Source organism: Natator depressus, chromosome 1 (genome assembly GCF_965152275.1).
Source record: "Natator depressus isolate rNatDep1 chromosome 1, rNatDep2.hap1, whole genome shotgun sequence".
NCBI lineage: Eukaryota > Metazoa > Chordata > Testudines > Cheloniidae > Natator > Natator depressus.
The window spans coordinates 217,076,871-217,099,181 of NC_134234.1; the positions used below are offsets into that span (position 1 = coordinate 217,076,871).

Below are 22,311 nucleotides of genomic sequence, written 5' to 3' on the forward strand. Positions count from 1 at the left end.
ATCTGGAAGTGTTCTAGCCCACAGAACAGACTTCTACCAGTTGAGTAATGTAGCAGTAGTAGACCCTTATATCCTCTATGCAGATCAACACTAGCCTGGGAAGAGATTTTTGTCAATGGGTTTCACAGCTATTTGCTAGACAGCAAAGGAACGTTCACACTCCAGAATCCTGGGTTCAATTCCAGGTTTTGGAAGAGATTGCACTCTTGTGGTTACAGACCTTTCTGCTCATGTTCCCTTCCACCCTTATCCCCTTTAGTCTGAGTCTTCCACCCCACTTGGTTCTATCCCAGTCCTTAGCCTGACTGGAAGAGGGAAGTTATTTCTTTCTCAGTGCAGCCTGGGTACCACAAGGAGCACCACTGAAAGCCCAGAAGAGACCATCCCCATGCTCATTACCACAGCAGCCCTTAACAGCCAGTAGAAGCTAAAGCAGAGAGCCCTGCTCATCCCCAGCATCCCTGGGATGGAGAATTCTCAGTCGCTTTGTGGGGATGACACATGGCTCTCTGGTCTGCCCAGGGGAGCTCTGTGGGGATGAAACACACTCAGGGTGCACAGAATCTTTGGAAAATTTAGTTGCCAGCCTCTAACAAACTTATTACTTAGCATGTGCAAATTGCTATTTCCCCCCCAACAGAAGTTATAACTTAGCCAAATTTGGGAGGGTCTTCATAGGGACAGCAAGAGACATCCCTTACACCAGGGTAACCTTCTCCATCCATAAAGGTTCAAGTCTCTGCTTCAAAGCATGGGTGCACGAGAACTTCAATGAAGTGGTTGTAAGAATTAGAAAAGATATGGGCAAAACAATGTATTTTCCTTTAATTTCATTTGTTGAAATGGCTGCATCTAGTTTAGATGAAACTTTAAAAAAGATTAGACTGAGCCAGACCCCCACCTTTGAAATTTTCAGCCCAAAAAGTTAAAGTTGTAAGCAGCTTCAATTTTAAATATTGCAACATTAAACAAAATTCTATGTTAATGCTTAGGTGTTAATCAGTAAAGCACTTTGACATATACAAGGCCCCTTTAAAAGACAACTTGACTAACATGTTAGAAAGTAGCTCTGTTTGTCAGTTGTACAGTCAATCCGAGAGACCACCCTCTAATAGTTCCAATATAAGAAGATACTTATTCTACAAGGCTAAGCACAAATCCTGCATCAAAAATAAACCTTGGGGATGACACATGGCATGCTGAAAATCCAAGAAGTTCTACACATAGGGCTTTAATGATTTTATTTACAATCTTTTAAGATATGCAAATTGCGAGCATAGTTTTACTACAACATATACAGTCATTACATGTGCACTCATACATGTGAATAATAAAGACACCCCAAAAGGTGGAAGAACATACAGTATTACCAGTAACCACAAGCACTCACTGAGTGCTTACAGCAGCCTAGATCCTGCAAACGTAACCACTCATGAGAGTCCCATTTAAACCATTGGGACTCTAGCTGGACACAATGTTCCATGTGCAAGAATTCCTTTTCAGGACAGAGGCCATAACTTTGGCTATGCGCAAGTTAGCGCTCCTCACCCTACTAACAATTTTAAACAATCAACACTGCATTTTTACAGATGGGAAAACAGACATGGAGAGATTAAGAGACTTGCCCAGGGTCTCACAGCTAGTCAGTGGCAGAGCCAGGTCTTCCCAAACACCTACTGTTCCATGCTCTTCCCATTAGACAATGCTCCCTCTACTAGGTTATACTATTACATTAAAATAGGAACACATTTACATTTATAAAAAACAACTTACATATATAAAGTTATAGCACAGTAGGTTGGAGAAAAAATTAACTTCCTTAGTTACAGTATTTCTAAACTTTTTGTCATGTAATACTTTTTGAAAAACAGCTGATGATATCCATAACATTTTTGATAGAATGGTAAAAAGATATAAAAAACATTATAGCAACAGATATGCAGGAGTCCTGAATAGTAATATCTTTAAGTTCCTGTTCATAAAGAATATGTTTTAGTATAATTTTTACAATACTGAATTACTATCAAGCACTAAGGTCATCTTATACTGTGTATATTATTGTAAAACAGGTTATTACAATTCTTCAGAATCTTGCTGTACAGTGCCTATAACTGAATTCAAGTCAACCCAATTAACTATTAAGACCAATTTTCCAAATATAACATGAACTTAGTCAAGACTTCTTTGCTAATTAAGAGTATTTTTTAAAATAAATTATTTCTCATGCTTAAATAACTTAAAAGACTAAAAATGCTATACAATACATTTAATATTGCTAACATTTTAATTGTTTGAGCTACACATTTTCAGTATTCACATCTGCTAAATGATCATCTCGATTAAGACAAATACAACTGATTTCAGGTTTAATCACATCTCCATTTCCAAGGTTTATAATGAAGTGACTCACTCCAGTATTAGGGCTGACAGAAGATAACTGAGACTTTTTTAAAGCTGATGGTAAAGTGCACTTTAGATCCAAAACAAAATAACCAAACCAGTTTCTCATGTATGCCCCATGACTCACCACCAATATATTGGGATTTAACATTTTTGTATCTTTGTCAGTATCAGAATTAAGTTCAAGTCCACAGCAGTGATTTCTCAAAGGGAAAACTGGTTTTCCTTCCAATGTTTCCAAGCCATTGCCTGCCATATCCAGAACAGCTTGTTCTTTCTGACACTCTTCTTCAATAGAAAGTTGACACAGAAATTCAAAGAAACTCTTTGCACGTGCCCTTACCTAAAAAGTGTTAGGAAAAAAGAATATATTTGTGATGACTGCAATAACTCTGTCCAGTGAATTTACTGGTTGCTTTTTAATGGCTTTATAATTTCACTGTCAATTGTTTTACAACACATATAAGTTACGTAACCCACAAAGACTGACTAGAAAACTTAAGTAGCTGTATCAGACAAAGGTAAACGAGCTTCCACATGGCAGTTACAGTAGCAGGTCAAAGTACTAAACATGGAGATGATTATTAGTTCTCAGCCCTCTAAATCCAAGGAGGTTGACGGTGAAGATAATTTCTCATTTTCATTAAGATAATAGACTGATTTATCATACAGCTATCCATGGGCTAATTTTAGATTTAGGGGAAAAAACCCAAATCAGTTGCCACTGCCATCAGGTCTAGTTGTTTCAGGTTGGATGATGATTTCAGGATGATGTAGCCCCCCCATCAAATAGGATAGAAAACAAAAACACAAACCCAACCGCAGTGCATACACACTAAAGGTACCAAACCCAAAGTCAATTTTGAGCTCAACAGGTTTCTGTACCCATCACTTGGGACACAACGCTTTTTAAATTCAAATGTAGCCAACTGACAGCTATCAGCATGATGATTCCAAATAAACATATCAAGACTAAAGGAGAACAGAAAGACAGTATTTAAATCCATTCTAGTAAAAGGGAACTGACAAAAGACACCTCTGGTTGAGCTATGCCTGCAATAGAAAAATTTACTCCTGAGGGCATTCTACGCCAAAAGAATTAAAATTTGTGCACAATATTTTAAAATTCCGCAAATTTTATTTGTCAAATAAATGTGGAGGCTGCAACAGGTTGAACAGCACTCTCACTCCACACCAAATGTCTGAAGAGGTCTGTATTTGTGCTATTTCATTTAGTGTTAGTTTCTCCAAATAAGTCATTTTAAAGTAATCATGCATTTCTAATTTAGTTGAGGAGCTCAGGACACTGGCTGCACAGAGGTGGGTGAGCACAGTGCAACTTCCCATGCCCATCCCCCCCTGGGGTCATGGACTCTGAGGTGAGGCTGCATCCAACCCTGACACAATACAAGGACCGGGCCTGCCCCAGAAACACCCCAGTGCCCTGCCCCTCCATGCCAGATGCACCAGGTGTGGGAGGCAGGCTCAGCAAGGCAGGATCCAAATGTGGAGGGGCTTAGTGTGGGGGTGATCCAGGTATGCAGGCAGTTCAGTGGGGAATCCGGGTGCGGAGTGGATCTGGATGCACAGGGGCTTGTTGTGGGGTTCTGGGAGCAATGGTAATGGGACTCTGAAGGGGATTCAGGTGAAGGTGCTTGGGGCTCAGCAGGGGGGCAGAGGGGAGTGGGTCTCAGTGAGTGGGGATCCAGGTGCAACTAGTTGGGTCTCAGTGGGGTGGGGATCTGGGTGCGGGTGGCTCGTCGGGGTTGTGGTGCTCATTGAGGGGGTCTGAGTGCAGGAGGGTGAGGCTTGGCGGGAGGGTCTGGGTATGAAGAGGTCTGGATGTACAAGGGTAGGACAGATGGGGGAGCAGCTTCCTAAACAGGGATACCTGAGGAGTGATGGGTGCAGGGAGCAGGGGGGAGATGGGGAGGAGTTTGAAGAGCTTCCTGTAGCCAGGGAAGAAATCTGGAGGTGGGTCTGACTCGGCCCCGGATGCAATGCAGGGTCTTCCCCAGTCCCACCTCCTGCCCCACAGTGATTTACCTCTCTGCCGGCTGCCCTGGGCACCCAAAACATACTGCTGGGGAGGGTCGCATGACTGCTCCTGTGGCTTCTTCATCAGAAAGCCATTTTTCTGCGGGGAAGCAAAGAAATCTGCAGGGCACATAAATTCTGCACCTGCGCAGTAGCAGAGAATTCCCCCCAGGAGTAATAGCAGCATTCTTTCATTAAAAATACAGAGGTGTCAGCACTAGTATAAAGGAAATGTGTAAGGTAACATGGAAAATGGGGCCTGAACAAACAAGTGGTAATACCATACCTCATCTAGTGTTTCTCCTCCAGATGGTGTAAACGAAGGACATTGCTCTCCAGCAGCCTTTGCCATTGCCTTTAGGTCACTCAATGGCCTTCCTTCAGCAATCCCATATTTCTAGAAAAGACCATTTATAGAAAAGGATTTACTAAACATTAAGAAAAATTCAGTCATACAAATTCAAACTCAAACGTCATTTAAAGATTCTGTTCCTGTTTCCCTTTTAATATAGGCAACAGGTTGAACAGCACTCTCACTCCATACCAAATGTCTGAAGAGGTCTGTATTTGTGCTATTTCATTTAGTGTTAGTTTCTCCAAATAAGTCATTTTAAAGTAATCACGCATTTCTAATTTAATGAAAGAGCCAACATTTGAAACATTAGCATCTACCTGAAATTTATCTTGGGCTGTTCTTGGTCTATGTGCCAGAATTTTTCTATCATTCTTGGTCACAAAATCCCAATAAAGGTTATAATCACCTATGTAATATTATACTGTAAAGGTTACAATGTAGTGTTATAATGTAAAGGTTACAATGACCTATGTCGTCACCTGTTTGTAACATAAACCTTCAAAGTCCATATAGAAAGCATTGGGATTCTGCTGTAGCTAAGTGATACTCAACATACAGGGACATTTTCAAAAGTACAAATGGTCACCCAACTGTCCTCTTATGCCTTTGAAATCTCTCCCATAATTCACAGAATAAAAATCAATTCAGAAAACTGGTCATTGGGATTTTGTTCAATATGAGCACTCTAGCTGTTAAAAATACTCTTGGAGCATCCAAAAAAAGGCTGTATTTCACAGCTATGGAGAGGTTAGTTTGGGTTCGGTTTTTTCTTAAGATTGGAAAAAAAAGTACTTTAATATATATTTTTAGTTCTCTGACCCTAAGAATTTGTAACCATGTATTAATTATAATGAGTTGGCTGAGATTATAAAAGCCTCAAATGCTAAATTCACAGCAGAAAATGCAGAGAGAATCCCAAGCACATACCCCCTTGTTTCACAGTGAAACAGACCAAACGTCACATTGTAAAAGTAATCTTTATCATCTTTATCAGATGTTGCATATAGACATTCAGTTCACAATACACATTGTATTATACACCTTATATTTACAGAGCATCTTTCATCCCAAAGGACTTTACAAAAAACACAGGAATCAATTCATCCACCCCAAAGGTGGAATGCAACACCACCACATCCCCACACTACATCACAGTATGTGAGAACAGATAATATATTCAAGTGAAAGACAGGCTTACTTCTATGTTACTAGGCATCATGATGGTGAAATTGCTGTAGTAATGCTTCACTATTTTGAGAAAACAGGCAGGGGATGCTATACAGTTAAGAAAATGCACAAATGTATAATCCCTCCCTCAGTTATACAAATCCCTGCACTCTACTTACATAATCACTACAGTGATTTCAATATCCATACAGTGAACAAGCAAATCTCCATTACTTACTACAACAACTCTTCTCTAATTTATTCCCGTACTCAGAATTGAAGTTGTTTGCTAGCAACAAAAGGTACCTCAATATCTTACCCCCTTCAGCCGAAGCAGAAAGGCTCAAAATTGTCCATGAAAGAATTCACAAAAGCAAAGAAATCAGGGTTCTGAAACTTCTGAAAAGGAAGACACTTTAAAAAGCCCTTTAAAAAAAAGCCTTAATTTCCTCCTTCCTCTCATTCCCTTCCCTCCAGTAGGGCTTATCACCGGAACAACTGGTATATATATTGTATATTTGAAGAATGCAGCCTCCGGAACATGACTGCATTGCAGCCATCTTCTAGGGAACAAAAGCCTTCCTGATTCTTCAAGGAAGAAGAAAGAGAGGGGGAAGTGAGGAAATGCTACAGCTTTTTCCTTCTTTTAACAGGGTTACCTTTGGCAGTTTGCTATCTTTTTTTTTTTTTTTGGTAGTGTCTCCTTTCATTTAAAATCAAGCTGAAAGTACCAGTAGTATAACAACTTGAGTACACTTCCTGTTAACGTTGTAACAGCCATAACTTAGGTTAAAACATGCCTCAGACTCAGTTTATGCTGTTCGAGTTATAGTTAAACTCATACAAGAGGTACAATTATGCATTTGTGTAGACCAAAAAAAAAAAGATTAATTGGGTAAGTAAAAGAGTCTGCAGGTGATTATATAAGTTAGAGTTAAAGTCAAATTCTGCCTAGTATGAATGCAGAAAGCACTGAAGCAAATGAAAGCCTCCGTATACCTAATGGCAGAATTGCAACTTTCATAATTACAAAGGATGAATTATCAAGCTACCTAAGCATTCAGATAAAAGAGAAATTTAAAATATTTGTATCATAAGTGGTAAGTTACATTTACAAATTATTCAATTTAAAGACACGAACTAGTAACTTGGTACTTACCCTCTCTCGCAGTCTTGCATCATACTGTATTACAATATCTTTGCAAAACTTATTCTTTCCTATAATTGTGGATGCAGTCTGAAAAAATAAATGTACAAAGTCATATAAAAATACCATTTTTGGATGTTAAAAGGTTCCTCAGGGAAAAAAATAGTAATTAATTGTTAGGAAGGAGGTGGTTAAGTGATGTAGACAGGTTCTGCCACACAGCAGGAGTTGCTTATGATACTAAGTTGTGATGTACCAAGGAACGCAAACATTATACGTGACATAACCAATATATTAAGATTGCAAAGTTAAGCACTCAGAAGTTAAAAAATGCCAGAATTATGGCTGTCTGTGCATCTGCATTATGATACCGTCTTTAATTACATGATTGCATTTTTTTTCATGGCGATGAATTTGGTAGGGTCCTATTAATGTGCAACAAGATCATACAAGTTAATAAAGTTAAGCTATACTATAACCATTCAATTTCCTTTATTTGCTATCAAAGAAAATAGTTAAGTTGGTTTAATGTTATGTTTTTGATTAACTTGTGGGATCTACAATTTTTATTTTCCACTAAGAGCACAAATATTGTCTTGTGAAGCAACCAGGTATTAAAGTTAAGCTTGTTAGACTAACAAGGTCCCCCCTTCTCTTTCTCCTTAAATAGGCACTAATGCATGTTAGCCTATTACCAGTCACTTGGGACTTCAGTCCATTCTCCACAAGTTCTCAAAGATACCTGGCAGTGGTTTGGATACTTAGAGCCCTGCAGACACACTAAATTTATGTCCGCGGACGCAAGTATCCATGGATATAAATCGGTATCCACAGAGCTCTAAGGGCTCTACCGGGAACCACAGAGGTGAAAGCAGCAGCATGTCAGGCCACTGCTCCCAGGAGCCAGCAGCCTGTGCTGGCAGCTCCTCCGGCATGGCTGTACCACCCTGCAGTCTCGCCCCCAGCCCTGCTCACTCGCAGACACCAGGCTCACCGGCAGCTGTCCCTCGTCAAGTTAATGTGTACAAGCAGCTCGCATGGTCCCGGACAGCAGTCCCTTCCATTCAGTGGTCTGAGTCTCCTAACCAGGAGCGTGCGAGCTGCTTGCACACACTAGCATGATCAGGGACAGCTGGCAATGCGGGGTGCTGGCTCCTGGGAGCAGCGGCCCGATGTGCTGCTGCTTTTGCTGCTGAGATTCCTGGTACAGCCCTGCAGCTCTGTGGATACCAACTTATATCTGTGGATATAAATTTTGTATCTGTGCAGGGCGCTATGGATACTATTTCTACTAAATCCTTTAGAGAGTTAAAAAATTAATTTTGTTGGGTTCCACTGTCTTAATACCTTCAAATTATTTAGGTACTGTTTATTTTTTACCCTTCTGTTTTATGCTTCTGACCTCTCCTCTTTCACCATTTTGTTACTGTGTTGAATATCCTCTATTAACCATATTTAGTAAAGATGGAAGTGTCACTACTAAGCTAAAAAACTGATGTAGTTTTTAAACCTAAACCACTTCTTAGCATATTTTTAGAATTAATTAAAAAAGATCTTAGAAGTTCCTACATAGTGGCAGCCATTGCCCCTGAACTTTTTGCTTATGGTTTCTCTCAGTTAATTAAAAACATAATGGGTTACTACTGGCAATGTCAGCTGTTGATCTTCTTATAAACAGATTTTCCTTGAACATCCACCATCATCACAGCCAGATTCTCTTGAGCTCCTATCACCACTACCTGAGAGGAACTTATGTAGCAGCATTCCATGGTTATGTATATTGAAAAAATACCCATGACCCCTAATGTACAGTGTTCACTGAAGATGCAAGTCATGGCTGATGTATGTTAACTCAGTGGTTTCTTTTAAGCTTCCTTCATTCTTTGGAGAAGAGCTAACCTTCTACATAAAACATTTTAGTTCCAAACTTACCCCCTCCTTCAAAATTGCCACTGCATTATTTTGCCCCAGCCCCGCAAAGTACTGAGATTTAGATTTACTTTCAATTGCCTGAAAAAGTACTTGCCTGCTTTGCTCGAAGGAGGTCACTTGAGAAGACATGAGTAAACTTTACATTACTAAGAAATATACCAGCAGCATCTGCTTGTCTGAAACCAGTTGCAGAAAGGGGCTCATCCACACCTTGTCCTGAAAAATAAAATTTTCCCAGACAATTTAACATTTGAATTTTAATTAATTTATGATTAATTATATGTAATGCAGTAGCATTCAGTGAATCCTGTCAGGATCGGAGTGCCATGCAAACATGAAAACAATCCCTGCCCCATTTCCCTTTACTGTGAAACTCAGAATTCAATCATCATGCAAACTAAATGGGAAAGAACAAAAGTACTAACTCTAGGAACACACTGAATGATTATTGGTAAGTGATTATTGGTACAGTATTTAAATTACAAAACAAAAAAGTTAGCTTACATATATCAAAGTAAAAAAACATGTATGCAGAAGCCTGATTTTTCAAGAGTGACTAGTGAATTTGAGTCCCTTGGCATCCATAATCAGTAGCTATTTTTAAAAATTTAGGCCAGAATGTTCTCGAGACAAAGCCAAGATAGTTTGATCCCCCCACCTCCACACCATTAAAAAAGATTATTCAAAGTTGTTTTCCTTTATGTATTCTGCAAATACATTATACTTCCCCTGCTGTCTCCCACTCTTTCTGACACCGGAAATCCCCCTTGGGGAAGAGCAGGAGTAAGAGGAGGTTCCATATCTGAAGAAGGTAGCCAATAAGTGTGTTAAGATGACCAGAATGATCTAAGGGGGGAATTTATAATGCTATGGGGAGTGGCCTTCCCAACAACCCCAAGCCTCATCTCCTTCTCCCCTGGGCCACATTCTTACCTGAAAATGGCATTTGGGGTCGAGAGGCCGGGGTATGTGTCTTTCCTGTCAGATCAGAATAAGTGGAGAACAATGCTACAGAGGTGGTTCTCACACAAAAGAAATCCACCAAGATTTCATCCTCTATGCCTTCAGTGGCAACACAGGCAACAGGTCCCCAAGAGATTGCAATTTGGTTTCTAAATATCTGTATAACTGTATCTGGCCAAGTGAGAACTTATGATTTTCATTTCTTTGCAATTTTGATAATTATTAATTTTTATTTTATATTTTCTGATTGTTAATTTTGATTTTTACAGTTACAGTAAGTTAAGTGGGAGTAGGACGGGGACAGCATGGTGCTGACAGTGGGGCTGCAGGGGGCTCTCTGTGCAGCTGAGGGGCCCAAGACATCAGGGTGTAAGGTATGAAGGTGACTGCAGACTTGGCCCAACAGAGCAGACCCCCACCCCACCCCCAACCAGGGCTGCAAGGAGAAGGACAAGACCCTGGCTGAAGGAGAGACCACCTAACTGCTGAATGGTTCCTGTCCAGGGACAGCTCCTGCACTCCTGGCTGGTGAGTGAGTGGGGCCATGACAGTGGAGCTGCAAAGGGCTCCCCACATGGCCAGTGACGCCAGATCCCTACAAGGGGAAGACTGTGGTCCTGGCCTGGTGAAGCAGAACCCCCCCACCCCCCCGCCCCAGAGTATGAGGGGGAGACCACACCACTGCAGAATGGCTCCTGCCCAAGGACTGAGCCATTCAGCAGCGGGATGGCCTTCCCCACAGCCAAGGGCTCTTCCTCCTCCTCATAGCCCTGGCCAGGGGTCTCTGCTCTGCCCCGCCAGTACCACAGCCTTCCCCACACCTTGTGCCTGCAGGGATCAGTGTCACTGGCTCTGCCACAGTGCAGGGAGCCCTCTGCAACCCTGCTGTCATGATCCTGCTCTCTTGCTCCTGTGACAGCAGGACTGCAGCAAGGCCAGTGACACCAGATTCCTGTAGGCACAAGATATAGAGGAGAAGATGCACTTACCCCAACTACTACCAATGGAATTTTTTCCCATCAATTTCAGTGTCAGCTGAAACGGATGTTTACCAACCTCTATCGATTTAAAGTGAATCCTGCAAAACCTAGTTATGGCCACCGCTGTAGGTTTTAAATATTAAAAGATTCTCTTTAGCTGCATGTGGGAAGGGGACCAAACAACAAAGTGGTAATATCCAGTATACAATTTCAAACTAGTGAACAGTAAAAAGAGGTAGTCTAAACATCAACTGACAGATGTGGCTGGAGACAATCAACGTGCTATTAGATAGTGCCTCAGCTGGTACGCTGTTTCTTTTCCATCAAATATCTATGAAAGTCATCTCATCAGCAAATTTTTGTGAGCAACTTAAGCAACTTAAGTTCTTACTAAGAACACGAACGTGATGAATTATATTTATATTATATACCACATGTTACAAGAACTTCACAGTTGCAAAGTAAAACATTCAGAAGTTAAGAAATGCCAGAATTAAGGTTGCCTGCACAAGCAGCCCCCCTTATTTGCATGCATTATGATAGAGTAATTACATGATCACATACTATTTTTTTCCACCAAACCCCTTCCTCAGAGTGCACAGAATAAACAATGCTCACTTACTAAGCAGCTATAGAATAGCTTGTTTTATACTCATTGGTCAACATGTAGTTCCATGCAACGTTTACTGTACACTATTCAAACCCTTCTCTGAATATAAAATTATTCATTTCCTCATGGGTTTTTCTACAATGATCATATCTGAGTGCTTCACAAACAGTTTATTTTCACAACACTCCTGTGAGGCAACAGGGTATTATATCCCCATTTTACAGATGTGGAGCTGAAGCACAGAGATAGAATCATAGAATATCAGGGTTGGAAGGGACCCCAGAAGGTCATCTAGTCCAACCCCCTGCTCGAAGCAGGACCAATTCCCAGTTAAATCATCCCAGCCAGGGCTTTGTCAAGCCTGACCTTAAAAACCTCTAAGGAAGGAGATTCTACCACCTCCCTAGGTAACGCATTCCAGTGTTTCACCACCCTCTTAGTGAAAAAGTTTTTCCTAATATCCAATCTAAACCTCCCCCATTGCAACTTGAGACCATTACTCCTCGTTCTGTCATCTGCTACCATTGAGAACAGTCTAGAGCCATCCTCTTTGGAACCCCCTTTCAGGTAGTTGAAAGCAGCTATCAAATCCCCCCTCATTCTTCTCTTCTGCAGACTAAACAATCCCAGCTCCCTCAGCCTCTCCTCATAAGTCGTGCTCTAGACCCCTAATCATTTTTGTTGCCCTTCGCTGGACTCTCTCCAATTTATCCACATCCTTCTTGTAGTGTGGGGCCCAAAACTGGACACAGTACTCCAGATGAGGCCTCACCAGTGTCGAATAGAGGGGAACGATCACGTCCCTCGATCTCGCTATGCCCCTACTTATACATCCCAAAATGCCATTGGCCTTCTTGGCAACAAGGGCACACTGCTGACTCATATCCAGCTTCTCGTCCACTGTCACCCCTAGGTCCTTTTCCGCAGAACTGCTGCCTAGCCATTCGGTCCCTAGTCTGTAGCGGTGCATTGGATTCTTCCATCCTAAGTGTAGGACCCTGCACTTATCCTTATTGAACCTCATCAGATTTCTTTTGGCCCAATCCTCCAATTTGTCTAGGTCCTTCTGTATCCTATCCCTCCCCTCCAGCATATCTACCACTCCTCCCAGTTTAGTATCATCCGCAAATTTGCTGAGAGTGCAATCCACACCATCCTCCAGATCATTTATGAAGATATTGAACAAAACCGGCCCCAGGACTGACCCCTGGGGCACTCCACTTGACACCGGCTGCCAACTAGACATGGAGCCATTGATCACTACCCGTTGAGCCCGACAATCTAGCCAGCTTTCTACCCACCTTATAGTGTATTCATCCAGCCCATACTTCCTTAACTTGCTGACAAGAATACTGTGGGAGACCGTGTCAAAAGCTTTGCTAAAGTCAAGAAACAATACATCCACTGCTTTCCCTTCATCCACAGAACCAGTAATCTCATCATAAAAGGCGATTAGATTAGTCAGGCACGACCTTCCCTTGGTGAATCCATGCTGACTGTTTTGATTAAGATCAAAAGTATTCACTAATTTTGGGTGTCCAATTTAAGATGCCTAGAGCCTGTTTTTTCAGAGTTGTTACCATTATATAGTTCATTGTAAGCTCAAAACACCACTTCCATTGAATTCAGTTGCAGCTGTGAATGCTCAACACTCCTAAAAATCAGACCTCAGGGTCTCAGGTTGTGCATTGAGATAGCCAGAAACACAAAGTTAGTGGCCACTGCTGAAAAGTTTGGTTTAGGTGACTTATCTAGCATCATGTAAGAACTCTGACCAGGGACAGGATCCACTTCTCCAGGGCAGCATGCAACTGCCTTAGCCATAAGACCATCCTTTCTCTTTCTGCAATTGTCCTCCTCATTCACTATACACCTTCTACCTTGTGCAACAAACAAGGCAGGGGTCCTACAGACAACAGCCTCCGTCACTACACAACCTTTATTCAACATCCCCAACCCTGCAGTTCCTTGCCTAGCCAGTCCCAGTATTCACCCCGCTGGGCTCCTCATCCTACTCCCAGTCTCTCCCTCTAAACTCCACGTCCTAGTCCCAGTCTTCTCCACCCCAGCTCCCAGTTCTCACCACCCTCCTCATCCAAGTTTCTCTCCTTGATCAGTTAATCCCAGTCTTCCTAACTGCCCCTGCCCCCCACATCTCAGAATGTCAGTCGCTTCTCCTCTCCCGCTCCCAGGCTTCTTACCTCAATCTACTCTCTCCACCAACACATCCCTTGCACTGTCTGGATCTAGTTGCTTCTGCATTCCAATCAGGCTGCTTCCTCCTTCACTGTGCCTGAATGCCTACAGGTGAAGCACCCAGCGCAAGAGTTTTCCTGCTCTCAGTGCCTGGCACCACAGCAGTCAGAAGAAGCAACTACAGGGAGCCTTACTCAGCCCATGCAGCCCTCGGCTGCAGCATGCTTGGTACAGTTAGAATCTTCAAAGAATTTAGCTGCCAAGCTAACAACTCTCTGAGCACGTGCAAACTGATTTTTTTTCAAAAAAGCTCATAACTTGGTGTTGCCATGGGAAAGAAAACAATCCTCCCAACTTTGGCAAAAAGGCACATCCCAAGCACAAATTCAATTCCCTTACCAAATTTCAAGCCCTTGTGCCAAAGCATGGAGGCAAGAGAGCTTCTCAGCAAACAGCCATAAGAATTTTTAATATAAGCAAAACAATGCTCTCTCTCCCCTCAACTTTCTGATGAACAGTATAGTCATATCTCCAGAAACTGTTTAAAAAAATTAGCCTGAGACAGACACCTAAGTTTAGTACTTTTTTGCTAACCAGGAGGATACAATGCATCTATACACATTTATTTAAGTAATTATATGGCTTAAAATAAATTTAATTTTTACATTCATTTTATTATGCTGCAAAATGGTGAATGACATTTACTAGATGATTAATTCTTTTTTAACTCATGATTTGCCTCAACCTGCATTTGGGTGCAAACTGGAATTCAATTAAAAATGCATGAAAACAGCTTTTTGTTTTAGTTAAACCATCTTAAATGTGCTGGATACATATTAAAATAAGTTGATCAAAACACGTTTTGCATTTGAAACTAAATGATTTTATTAAACAAAGGATGTATTATCAGTTGTTTGTGAATTGAACTGATTGTTTATGATCACCATGATCTTTAAAACTTCAGAACAAGTAGAGCTCATCCTCTCTCACGGCATTTTTATTCAGTCTGGGAGAGGAAAACAAGCTTTTCTGCTTTTTCAATTCTCAATCAGCTTCTCAGCTTTGAAGAAACCAGTAAGTAACTGAACTGAACTAAATACACTGAAAAGAAAATATTCTCACTGCACCTGCAACAGAAACTACTACTGTTACAGATGCTTAGACAGTTACTTCCACTAGTTCGGTGGTCTGACTTCCTTTAAAACTTGGGCTTCAAACATATACTGCTTGTACTTTTTTTTAAAATTTAGTATATATTAAAATTGTTTAAGTTACGCTTAGGCCTTAATATAGATCATCATAATTTCAAATTTAATTTTAAATAGGTTTATTTTTTTAAAGAAACATGTACTTCATTTAAAGATTTAATTTTTTTAAGGCACCCATTTTTATCCATCCTGATATTGGTAACATTTCAGTTAACCATAGGCTGCCCTCTTGCATAGGTAATTATTTAATCTCTAACAACCTAATGGTCATAGCAGGACTGACACTAACCTTGAAGTATCTTGTCTTTGTTGTATCTTGTTTCTCCACTGAAAGACAGAAATATTTCAGACAAAGAAGAACAACCTTGTCTAAAGATAGTCAGTCAAAATTTAAAAACATTTAGATACTAGACGTAAACACCTCATCAGCTCAGTACTATAAGGGGACCACATTGCTGTAAGTACAATATCTTTTTTCAGTAAAATGTTCTTAAAGCTCTCACAGTAACACTTCAGAAGCTTTTTAAAATAATTAGTTCCAATTACTCCTTCAGTGCTCATTAAGAAAAAGCTTCTTTGGAATCAAGGTAAATGTAGTTGCTTAATTTCATAGTTAACTCAGCACTATTTAGTTATCTATTAAAATCTTATCTCCATCCTAAGATAGTCATTTTATGGAAAATGCACACCACTCCACTTTTTCCATCAGACACCTATGCTTTGAAAGTGAGCCTATACAAAACATAACAATAAATCTGAAAGTATGAAAACCAAAGGAGGAAAATAATTTAGGGGTACAAAAGGTGGAGGGACATAAACAGAAATAAAGAAACAGAAAGGAAAATAAAAGGGTTTATCTACACATGAAAATTAATCCAGAATAAGGTAGGGTGCGAATTTGAAGCAAATGTGTGGATGCTCTTATTCAGAGGCCTAAAATACCATCAACAACACTTTCCTGATAGTGGAGCAGAAGGAACCCTGCTTTGACCACTTAAATATACTGGACAATGCTTTTGAGTATTTTATGGGTAATCTTGTTTTGGCAGAGGGACAGATTAAGTCTTTCCATTCTCCTATTTCTACATTTTTACTGAGATCTCTGGATGGTTTTTAAAATAAAAGAGATGGAAGCAGAAGTTTGAATCATTGGACTATAAAGCTGACTTTATTCAAAGGTACAAATAAAGCCCCCCCATCATCCAGACAATAACACTTAAGCAAACTGTATTGACTTCAATGGACCTATCACATGAGTAAAATGACATGCCTTATCATTTGCAGGATTAAGGCCAACGAAAATGCTGACTTTCCAAACAAAGAACTATTTATTGTCAATGCTATAACAGAGGTTCTCAAAATGATGTGGACAGATGGCTGGTCACACATAAGGCTGGCTATTTCTCCTCAATAAATTACACATAAATACTTTCCACATAAAACAACTGCTGTAATTGCCACAGAGTTTATGTGATTCTAAAAAGGAGGGCATCTGATTCACAACACAATCATTCTAATAAAATATGGTCAACACTACAAGACAGCAAGAACTCCCCACAACAGCACATACAATAAGACTGCCAAGTAGACAGTGAGGATGGGATTTTCAAAAATGCTCAGAATCAGCCTAAATCTGTTCCCATTGAAGTCCATGGAAGCAAAGTCAGGCCAATGCAGAGTACTTTTGAAAATCCCACCATAATATTTCAAATTTTCTAAAGAGAACAGTGGTTTCAATCTGATGTATTTTCCTACTGACCAAAAAGGGAAGACTGCTGCTGGATCACTAAATCAGTGGATTTAGATTTTTAAAGGAAAACAGGAATAATTCAAACCAGAGGAAAATAATTAAAATCCACATTTGGGGTTGCATTGTGCAAGCATAAAACTGTATTATGCAAAGTAAACAAAGATTACTTTCCCCCCAATATTTACAAATATTTTGTTTGAAAATAGCCTTTTAACATCTGAATCAGGGGTATGGAGGTGAAATTTGATTTTGATTTCTCCACACACATGCCCACACTAGACAGTACACTATTCATATTACACAGAAGTCTTTTCACAGAGATCCACTGTGACTGAGAGAAAAAGCTAAGGCTATATATTTTGAAGAAGTCAATGATGTCAGTGCTTGTTTCCACAGTACTATCTTATTACTAAATGAACTCTCTACCACTGCCAAGTCAGAGTATTTTTGGCAAGAGGTAGGTCTTATGACCAACCAAGCTGGTCTATAAATAGCCTTAACTAGCCTCACATGCAACAGTGCCCATTATGCAACATCAAAAATCATTGATATAATCAGTCTTTATCTTAATGGGTTACTAAAATACAGAAGAATAATTTCAAATGTTTAGTTCTAACAGAATATTTACCAGATGCAAAATTTTCAACAAGTATTTCCCAGAATGTTACCACAGATGTGTCACAAAATTTGTTATAACAAAGAATTATGTTAGGTTTTATTCCAAAACAGTTAATAGGTTAAACTACTACATCTCGTGAATGTTATTTGAAACCACGGCATGTCATCTTTCTGTATCACAACATTTTATTCTTGATATGCTGTAAATAGAGAAAGGCAGACGTCTGCATTTCAGTCCCTTCTGTAGTAACTTTTGTTAAGTTTTAAGTGCTTAATAAAATAGAAGTTATCAGGAAAAGTTCAAAACCAAAACTCTTTAGAATTATAAAACAATGTACATTTGATTCAATCAGAGTAGTTTGTAAAGGAAAAAACTCCAAAAAAATGTCAAAGTTGCTAAAACTTCTGCAAACTTTAGCCAAAGTGCTAGAGAAGGTAACGTCTTTAAACAGGCATTCTGTCCTTAATGCATGTATTTTTTCTTACTTTTGGCCTGGAGTTTAGGGGTTAGCTAATAACTGCACCTAAGTTTGTGTAGGTGGAAGGGTCCACTATTATATGAAGCTTTCTTTTAAATGCCTGCTATATTTGTTAAAGTTCAAGACTTAATAAAAGAGATGTGACATATACACAATACGTTCAATTTTATGGCATTTAGACATAGCTCTCAGACCCCAGCAAGTTGCCAATGCCATCTTCAACTGGGCAAAGTTTGGGGACAGATGCTCTAGCCGTAAATTAATTTTAAGAACAAGTCTCAACTAGGAGATAAAAGGTGTCTCTGAGAATACAGTTTAAGAGAGAGGCACAATGATAATCGTTTCACTGCTATGTCGCTATATTGTTACCTTATAGTTAGAGAATAAAAGATCTCTATTGGGGTTTGAACAAATGTTCATTTTGTCATTTTCTGATTTACGTGCCTCACAGTGCAAGCTTCACCTTTATTAAATAATGCAGTTCCCCAGGTATTTAGAAAGGAAAAAAGATGGAGGGGAATTACCTATATGCTTCTCTAAAGATATAGTTTAATTAGAATCCTACCCTTGGGTCTTGTGCTTCCCTAGCACTCAAACATTTTTAGACTTTATGGGGATTAATAGTTATACCTCGTGAACAGATGAAATGTCATTATCTTCAGAGTCATAGATTATAAAGCCAGAAAGGATCACTGTGATCATCCTCCTGTATAACAAGGCCAAAGGACTTCCCTGAATTAATTCCTGTTTGAAAACATTCCCTTCAGTTCACTGATGAGTAGGATGAAAAAAAGCTCCCTAATAACTACATGACAACTACCAGAAGCTGTAAAGTAATTTTTCACATCCCACCTCTAACGGTGGGAAGGTAAGAATCCACCCAAATACCTCAGTATTGCACGTGTCCATATTTGAGCTTTGCGCAAAGCGTAACAAGCAAGAGTACAAGAAATATCACTCTTTCAATTAGTTAATAGTTGTCCCTACCAAAGACTGAAGTAGAGCTATAATTGTTAAGGCCAGAAATGGAAATTGCCTCCAAACCATATTAAGATAAGAATCTCAAGTGATTCAGAAAGTCCCTAAAATAATTAGCCAAAAAGTTTTAGTTTTCCGATAGGCAGGGGTAGTTGGCCTAACATCCTTACTAGCTCGCTCACATTTAGGTCAGCATTTTGGATCTTCTGCCCATCCTGCAGCACATCATTACTGAAAGTAGTAACATGTCCTTGGGAGAATTTCATTGAATAATGGATGTGACAGCTATAGAAAGAGCAAGAATCAATATTCCAAAATTTAGCTTATCCACAAAAGAAGAAACTCCAGTGTTTATAAAGTGTAGAGAAATCACTTGAGAATAGAAATTAAATAAAGTACCACTTTATAGTACAAAAGGAGACTTCAAAGTCATCTTGATCCACAGCCAGAAAAGAAATTCTGTATAGTTTCCTCTCAAGAAATCAACCATTTTGAATTCCCTCCTCAGAGAGTGGTGGAGAGAGAAAGGGGCAAAGTGTTTGGACATTAGCTGAAATGTAAAGATATGAGCAGATTGCAAGATTCAGGGTCAGGTACCCTTAGGGCACAGAAGCATGGACTTTGGGTTTCTGGCACTTTCCAGGAGTCCACTGAGATGGTACAAAATTGTCATTGAACATTATCAAATGTGTATTTCCTGTAAATAAAGGGGAGGGAAAGAATGGGTAAATTCAATGGCATCTTAAACACCGTGCATGCATCCAAAGCTACTATGTCTGGGAATCTTTGTAACAGGTAACTACGATAATAACAATGACCACTGCAGTAACTAAGGGATGAGGGAACATCCATTCACAGTAGTGAGGCAAAGATAATGCCTAGGTAAGCTACGACTCAGGATACGTCTACACTACAAGTGCTACAGTGGCACAGGTAGGAATTCTGCACCTGTCATAAATATAAAGGGAAGGGTAAACCCCTTTAAAATCCCTCCTGGCCAGAGGAAAAATCCTCTCACCTGTAAAGGGTTAAGAAGCTAAAGGTAACCTCGCTGGCACCTGACCAAAATGACCAATGAGGAGACAAGATACTTTCAAAAGCTGGGAGGAGGGAGAGAAACAAAGGGTCTGTGTCTGTCGGTATGCTGCTTTTGCCGGGGATAGAACAGGAATGGAGTCTTAGAACTTTTAGTAAGTAATCTAGCTACGTATGCGTTAGATTATGATTTCTTTAAATGGCTGAGAAAAGAATTGTGCTGAATAGAATGACTATTTCTGTCTGTGTGTCTTTTTTGTAACTTAAGGTTTTGCCTAGAGGGATTCTCTATGTTTTGAATCTAATTACCCTGTAAGGTACCTACCATCCTGATTTTACAGGGGTGATTCCTTTACTCCTATTTACTTCTATTTCTATTAAAAGTCTTCTTGTAAGAAAACTGAATGCTTTTTCATTGTTCTCAGATCCAAGGGTTTGGGTCTGTGGTCACCTATGCAAATTGGTGAGGATTTTTACCAAACCTTTCCCAGGAAGTGGGGTGCAAGGGTTGGGAGGATTTTGGGGGGAAAGACGTGTCCAAACTACGTTTCCCAGTAAACCCAGTTAGAGTTTGGTGGTGGCAGTGGTTATTCCAAGGACACAAGATAAAATTAATTTGTACCTTGGGGAAGTTTTAACCTAAGCTGGTAAAAGTAAGCTTAGGAGGTTTTCATGCAGGTCCCCACATCTGTACCCTAGAGTTCAGAGTGGGGGAGGAACCTTGACAGCACCACTGCACAATGCAGAATTTTGCAGAAATTAATGTTGTGCATGCAGAATTTCCTTCCCCCCCTCCCAAAAAGGGGCTGCAGATATGTCCAACGCCCCTTGCTATACCTGGCAGAGCCCAGCTTGCAAACAGAAGACAAGGTGTGGGGGAGGGAACTGGAGGGTTTCCCAGCACACCCTGAAGGAAGGAGGCAGCGGCGCACAGGAAACCCAGCGCAAGTCCTGGAGCCAGCATCAGGCAGTTTCTTTCTCTGGATCCCTGGGCTCTGTAGAGAAGGGGTTGTGAATGTCTGGGGTGAGGGCACAGTTGGCCCCTGGGGGGAGTAGAGAGTGAGAGTGTCTGAGTTGGGAGAAACTGCGGCTGGGCTGGGAGCAGGGGAAGTGTCTGGGCCACCAACGTTGGGCCCTGTAGGGAAGGGGGCTGAGAAACAGGAACTGGGTTATCATAGGGTGTTTCTTCAGCTCTCTACTCCTGGGGGAAACTTTGTGTGTGTCTGTATTGTCGCAGACACACTTGCTGACAGATATTTTGAAATAAATTACCAAAATAATTGAAACCGGTGTGATTCTATAGCCTTATTTTGACACACAAAATTTACAGAATTTTAAAATATTCTGCACAGAAGTCTTAAGTTTTGGGCACAGAATTCCCTCAGGAGTACACTATGGAGCAGACACATAGCACGTTGTGGGAAGGGGATTTTCTGTAGGTAGGTTAACAGATGGATTCTTCCATTGTCCCAGCCGCACCTATACCAGGGGTCAGGTTGCCCTAACCACGGTGCAATGTTTTGCCACCGCCCTGCGGAAAGATGCAACGTTGCAGGCGCTGAACAGGACCAGCGTACGCCCCCACGGCAAGTCACCCACCCTAGGGCAGGCCGGGGACTCCCCGCCTTGCTTTGCCGACTCGAACGCGGTGTCGCCTCCTGCCCGGGGGCCGCACCCCAGCTTTGGCGAGAGCCCGGGGGGGGGGGGGGGGAGGAGAGGCCGGAAGTTCCCTTCTCGCAGGGGGCCACAGGCAGCCCAACAACGAGTCCCGCCAGACACCGGCGAGGGGCGGAGGCGGTTCACAGCCAGACTCCGGGCCTAAGGAGAGCCCCGGGCCCCTCCGGCCCCCGCGACTCCAGCGCGTGCGGGGCCTCGCTCCATCGAGGCTAGCGCGGGTGGGTGCAGCCGCCCTGCCAGGGGAAGGACGCGCCCCCTCCAGGGTCCGAGCCGGAGCCCGGGGACCTGCCGGCGGGAGCGGCCCCGGCCCGGGAGCACGGAGCCGGCCTCGCCTCGCCGCCCGGGGGCGGGGGGAGGTTTCTCCACGGGGGCAGGCGGCGACTCCGCCACTGCCGGAGCGAGGGGGGGGGGGTCCGGACTCTCGCTTTCACCCCGCCCCCCTGCCACTCACTGCCGGACGATGGTCAAGGTGAACCGCACCATGATCCGGTGAGGAAACAGCCTCCGCGCGCTCCCTCCAACCGGCTTCTCGCCCCCGCCCCCTTACGCGGCGACGCCCACCTCTCGCTCGCCTACTGGCTCTCACGCTGCCTGACGTCACAGTTCTCTTTAAACCGCTCCACCAATAAAGCGTTTCCTTCTCCGCGCCGCTCGCGCTCGGGGTTGGTGAGATCTCGTGCAGCGCCTTCAGGAGGAGGGTGCGCGCGTGCGCGTGCGTGTGCGCACAGCGGAGGCGGGAGGGCGCGGGCGCGCGCAGGTGGAGGTTGGAGCCGCTGTCG

General features: G+C 41.7%; 1 protein-coding gene across 2 annotated transcripts; it reads right to left on the minus strand.

The window, feature by feature from the left end:
• Positions 1 to 1,230: 1,230 nt before the first annotated feature.
• TIGAR (TP53 induced glycolysis regulatory phosphatase) lies at positions 1,231 to 22,100 on the minus strand. Of its 2 annotated transcripts, none has more exons than XM_074948692.1 (6): positions 21,984 to 22,100; positions 15,285 to 15,322; positions 9,133 to 9,254; positions 7,119 to 7,196; positions 4,724 to 4,834; positions 1,231 to 2,743 (listed from the first exon to the last, which is right to left on the minus strand). In XM_074948692.1, exons 1-6 carry the CDS (start codon positions 22,013 to 22,015, stop codon positions 2,297 to 2,299), a joined length of 828 nt encoding a protein of 275 aa, XP_074804793.1. In that variant the 5' UTR covers positions 22,016 to 22,100; the 3' UTR covers positions 1,231 to 2,296. The 2 variants fall into 2 exon arrangements, with proteins under 2 accessions (XP_074804793.1, XP_074804783.1); XM_074948682.1 differs by lacking the exon at positions 15,285 to 15,322 and adding an exon at positions 20,693 to 20,850 and having other exon boundaries at positions 21,984 to 22,098.
• Between the last annotated feature and the right edge of the window lie 211 nt (positions 22,101 to 22,311).